This window comes from Crinia signifera, chromosome 1 (genome assembly GCF_055691185.1).
Source record: "Crinia signifera chromosome 1, ASM5569118v1, whole genome shotgun sequence".
In the NCBI taxonomy this organism is placed as follows: Eukaryota; Metazoa; Chordata; class Amphibia; order Anura; family Myobatrachidae; genus Crinia; species Crinia signifera.
The window spans coordinates 154,922,701-154,928,700 of record NC_139217.1 but is presented as its reverse complement, the minus strand read 5'-3'; the positions used below and the strand labels follow the sequence as shown (position 1 = coordinate 154,928,700).

At 43.0% G+C, this 6,000-nt stretch overlaps 1 protein-coding gene across 1 annotated transcript in view; it reads right to left on the bottom strand.

The window, feature by feature from the left end:
- LOC146059873 (fibrillin-2-like) overlaps window positions 1-6,000 on the bottom strand; it is a 99,286-nt gene that overhangs the window by 2,036 nt on the left and 91,250 nt on the right. The window contains exon 7 of the mRNA XM_083172493.1: window positions 318-515. Within this exon, the coding sequence (XP_083028619.1) occupies window positions 318-515 (198 nt within the window). The remainder of the gene's footprint in view (window positions 1-317; window positions 516-6,000) is intronic.

Below are 6,000 nucleotides of genomic sequence, written 5' to 3'. Positions count from 1 at the left end.
TGGTGGCCAACTCCTACTTCCACAACTAGGCTGTGCAGGCAGGGTGCTACTCTAGTTATGCACTTTGCAATTCTTCTAAGTGCTCACATATCTGTGATGTGATTGCAAATATATTGCAATTGCATTGTGGTAAGGAACCTGGCATTCTGGATGGCCTTGTTTTGTGCTGGGTGCCTCCTGCATGCTAGAGGAAGCAGTTGCAGGTTTTTTTTGTGTAAAACTGCAACTGAAGCTGAATTAGGCCCATAACACTGAATAGAAAGTTATACAACAAAAGGGGTAATAGGTTGTAAGCAGGTAGGCAGTTGGCTGTTTACCTTGGCAGGCTCCGGTTCGGATATTTGGAATGAACCCCCTACGACATGGGTGTGGCTGGGCAGGGCACATTTCACACGGGTGACCCCAGGCACGGCCGATGGTGGCGCAGCACAAGGTCTTTGTGCATACAATACCACTAAGCTGTCCCTGACACATCTGGTTGCTGATTTGTGTGAAGCATGGTCCAGTCCGGTAATCTGAGGAAAGGAAAGACACAAACATATTATTATGGTAAGCCAAGGAAAAGAAAATCATAACCATTCACCTCATTAAATAGTAACTTATCCCCCCACAGCTGTAAAAACTGTGAGGCATAATGATGCAGTTGGTGACAGCAGCAAAACATTAACTTAAGTTCAAACCCCCACATTATTCTTGCAAAATCCTGACCTTCGGTGTGGTACGAGAAGCATGACACACTTCCTGTAAATTATGAATTAATCCAAATGAGGCCAAAAATGAAAAAGACTTAAAGGGGCTACAATGGGCTCTTCATTAGACTGGCCATGGGATCTTTATGAAGCTTCTATCTTAGTTCCTGAAAACAATGCACCCTTTGTTTCAATGAAGAAATTCTTACCTGTAAAGTCAATTGCTTGACCATAGAGATTCTCACCATAAACCTAGATAACGTTAAGGTGTAGCTTAACTAAAGATTCTAAAATTCAAATGTAAATTTGTTGACCATATGAACCAATCAGATTATTTTATATAGTACATTCTAGATAATAATAGCTGTAATCTGATTGGCGGCTATGAGCAACACCAACATTTTTCATTTTATTGAAGCTTCAGTAAGTCCACCCTTGAATCTAGAAAAGCTTTAATAGCTTAAAAAAATTAATATTACCTCTACATATATAACAAATCTAAGAAATTGTGCATTTAGGTGAAATGTAATTGTGGATTTATATATGTGATTCCCTCCCTACTTCACACCAGCCCACCCATTTTGCCACCATCCATCGGATTTTAATAGGGCCAGGGTGCTATAATTTCAGAAAATGCTCTACATGCAGAAGAATAACATCATGTGGCCATTAAGTCGGTGTATTGGGAGCCAAAGATAAAATTAAAAAGTGCTTTACCAGAACTTAGAGACATTTCGAATTGAGTTACTAAAATATGCTTAAAAGCAAAAAATGGGCAAGTGTACAGTACCAAGAGCCTATAGAAAACAATAAATATATAATGACAGCTAGCTTCCACATGTAAATGTATTCTCTTTCTCTATCTCTCTCTATAGAAACTGGTGGGCGCCATGTTCCTGAAGACCTGTGCATGCCCAGTAGATTCTGGCAAAATGCCAGAGCCTACTGAATCATGGAGAGTAGGGGGGTCCACCTGGAGTCTGCAAACAGAAACCCCTCATCTGTTAAGATGCCCCTGACACACGGATAAAGCATATTTAGCAAATGAGTCTGAGCTATAATTTAGAGTAACAGTGTCAGTAATACCGAAATTAAAAGTATGTTAAAAAAAATATTAGTTGAAGTTGTAAATGAATCCAGCTACTAAATCATGTCATAAATACTGCACAGGGCCCAGGGGGAGTATATACCACAGTATAATGCTAAATGCACTTGTATTAGTGGAGACAGGCTTTGGCTATGACCCTACAATTACTGTATTTCACTTTTTAAAATGAAACTTCCAATCGTGGTCATGGAAGTGATTTAATTTACATTTAGTTAAAATTTTGGAACAAGGGCCTTTATTTTGATTCATTCGGTCCTCCATGCACTCGTACGGAGGATCGATGTATAGTGTCTGCGCATGCCTGTTTCTGCTCATGTGCAGACACAGGGTAAACTTTTGGTTCGGGGCACGGTGTGCGGGGGGGCACTGCGGGTGGAGGGCGGTGTCTGATGGCCTTGCAAGGATGCGAATTTCGCAGCCTTGCGAGTCAATCAGAATAAGGCCCATTGGGGCAGATGTATCAACGGTCGGTATGGGGGAGAAGGGGTATTAGCGCACGTTCGTTCCGCACGAAGCCGGCTTTGCTGTCAGCTGTGGGCTGCGCTGGGGATCTCGCGTGAACAGCGAGATCCCGCGCATGCCCAGTGCGGCCGGCCGGGGGACAGGAGATAGCGCATCAGTATTAACTGATGCGCTATCTCCAGAAAGGGACATCGCCGAAGGGGGGAGTTAACGCTCCCCCGCTTCGGCAGACAAGATGTTAATACATCTTGTCGATGTCCCTTCCTGCTTCGCCTCGCTATTGAGGCGAAGCAGGAAGTATCATAGCGGCGCGATAAGCGCTGCTATGATACATCTGCCCCAATGTCTGTATTAGTTTAGGGGAAGAATAAAAAGTTAAAGGAAATGAAAGAATGGCTAGAACCAAACAAGGTCTTAGACTTTGAAGCAGCATATGAAGAAAACAACTATTATCTGCTGTCATCTCCTATGTTGCTGCTCCTTTAAAACCAACACTTTCTACAACATATGGACTCAATCCAAAAAAAACATCAGTCATTTAATGAATAGGAAAAGAAATAAATGCAAGTAAATGGTATGTCTCGTGTATGTATTTTATTTTGCTTAAATCAAGAGAAAGGAATTTTAAGTGGCTGTTAGACATTTCATTTGTCGTACGTCTAGTAATGCAGTTCCTCTTGTCTCATAAGACCTTCACGGAAAGGAGTTAGTCTAAGCAGGAAAAGCCCTGGAGAAAACTGAGGGCTGGGGGGGGGAGGTTGGGGGAGGGGGGATTGTTGCGCTTTCCTGCTATCAGTTCACCGGGGTAACAATTCCCATAACGGTATTAATTGGGTAATAAAATATCCCAGATGTAGGAGCAGTGTAATTCTCTCATAACCACCCCACTCCCTTAATGCAGCAAATGTGTCTAAATATGCATACACAGCATAAGGAATCTCTAGCAAAGGAATCTGCAAGCCAGTTCCTAATGGCACATACAACAGAACTAGTACATTTGGAATATCTTTAAGACATGCAATGTAGCTCTACCTCTGAAAAGAAAAAAGGGTCAGATCTTTGAGGCTCTAGGTGGTGCAGGTTGACATTGCTTTCTGCTTCTAGGTCTACTGTCTAGTAGGAATGGCCATCGACCATCGATGATTCGAAATCATCGATGGTTTGTGATTGATGTCGAATACTTTTGTCAGTGATGGGGGAGAACCAAATGGTTTCAAAGTGCCGGGGCACTGCACATAGCTCCGCCCCCAGACACCAGCGAAGCTCCGCCCCGTGTTCTGATTGGCCCACAGGCCAATCATTCAAACACAATGGATGATCATCGATAGCTAAAACTATAGATGGTCATCCATTGCATAGTTTAGCACTATCGATGGCCAGTTGCATTATTGCCATCAATGACAACCATCGATGGCAATGGCAACGATGGCCATCCCTACTGTCTAGGAATACTCACAGGTCAAGCTCTGTCAATGATTTACATAACCAGTGGGGGCAGCGGGGGTCTTCAGAGGAAGGGGGGGGGGTCTTCAGAGGATGGGCTGCAGCAGAACAAAAAAAATATCAAAATATCCTCTTAGCATCGTCAGTGACATCCTCCATAGTTTTTACATTTACGCCAGCGAAAGGCATGCTGGTCTTTGTCTCTGGCATCAGCGAGAGTGTATGAAATTGCCGATGCCAGCACCCTGCTGGGTCCCTATTGCTGCTGATCTCACTGGGTAGACACACCATTTAGTGTATAACCAGCATAAGAGTAGAATGGAAGTATATAAATGTCATCCAAAATAAACGCTTAGGTGTAATAATAACCATAAAATAAAAGCTTATATTAGGAGGCATTAGAAATCATTGGCAGCTATGTAATCTTTAGTCTGTGGATTTTAGGTGAGGTCATGAGAATTTACCTAGTAAGATTTAGCTGATAAAACCAGCAGCCCTATTTATCTACATGAACAATTTCTGCCATCCCAGCCTCATTTGTTTAATAAACTAAGACATAAGGGGTAAGATCATCATTGGCTGCTTTTCTAATTGTTTAGTTGTGCTCATGTCTCATTGGGAAGTTTGTTGCGTATTGCTTGTTCTGTGAACATATAGCACAATAAAGTGGCAATAATGTATTTAGACTATACATAACGGGGGTTATGCATTTCGCACACACCGCTAATTTCCTGTACACATGCGAATGGATGTTTTGCATAACATTCATGCGCAGCTTGCGTGCAGGTGCAAAACCATTCGATGGTTGCTGACCATCGAATGATTTCACTAGCGCCCACAGATCTAAGTCAGTCTCTGCTGGACTTGGATCTACAGTGCCCTGTATGTGAAGAGGGTGGGCAGCTGACATCAGCTGACGCAAACGCTGGCGATTCCCTCTGCATTGGTGTCGCGATGGAGGGGGGGTGTTTCTGCATTTCCGTTTTAGAGTATCCCACCCTAAAATGGCTTTAAAGAGAGATCAGAATCATGATAGATTCTACCTGAGTGGGAGGATCTTTTGCAAGTTCCAAGTAACAAAGTTCAAGTGTCAAATTTCTAAATTCCTTACAGGGGGCATCCCTCAAGCTATTGGTAGGGAGCCCACTTGTAAAGACTCAATATTAGATTTAATATTCAGAAAATGGCGAAAGGATATTTGGCATATATGTGGTAAGAATCTAGGACCCAGTGATGAAGCTTATCTAGACTTTAATAAGGCATTTGACACGGCCCCACATTCCAGGCTACTAAAGAAACTTGAAAGCTTGGGATTGGTTTATAAAGCAATTAAATGTATGTGAGCCTAGTTACAGTATATAACAGAAAACAGATTTGTAGTAAAGGGGGTGCATTCTAGGGAGGCAAATGTTACCCCAGGGATCTGTACTTGGACTAGCACTCTTAATATTGTATCTATGCTTGTGACATTACAAATTGTATTGAAGGGAAAGTATGCATTTTTGCAGATAAGACAAAGACATGCAACAGGGTAGACACAACAAGAGAATGAGGATCTAGGTAGACTTCAGGAATGGACAAGAACACATGAATGACAGTTTAATGCTAAATAATGCAGAAACATTCGCTTGAGTGTTCAAACACCAAAAGGCTACATATAGTATGAAGGGTATGATGGAAACAACTGAGATTTAGGAGTCAATGGGCCAAATGTATGATGGTGGCCATAACTTTCTTTTAAAAATGAGTCCCGCTTCTCCTGCATAACATGGAGAAACGGGCACCCGTTATGGGCAAATGTATTAACCCCCCAAGCCGATAAGGAGAGGCATTATGCCCAGCATTAATGGCTCTCCTTATTGGCTCCCCAGGCAGCCCTGCACATACGCATTCGCGCTTTCACCCCGGCCGGCTGTAATGGGCATGCGCGAGATCTTGCTTTTATCTCAAGATCTCCAGCACAGTCCGGAGTCAGCAGCAGGGCTAGCGTTGTCCCCACAGTGGGTATAGTGCTAGCCCTGAGCTGGCGAAAGGTGAAAAAAACATCGTCCTGGCCGCTAATCACTGGGGGGGGGATTGCAGGGGACAGCACTGCCAAGCGTATCTCAGTGGGCTGTCACTAGCGCACGTTAGGTGTGCTAGTAATACAATAGGGAAAATGTAATCCCCCACAGTTAACTAGTGTTAAGTGCATTTCTGAAATTCAGGACATGTGCTAAAATAGGTTCATGGGAAATGTATGGATAAATTACTTCACAGAAAGAGTAGTGGATAAATATCATAGCCTCCCATAAGGGG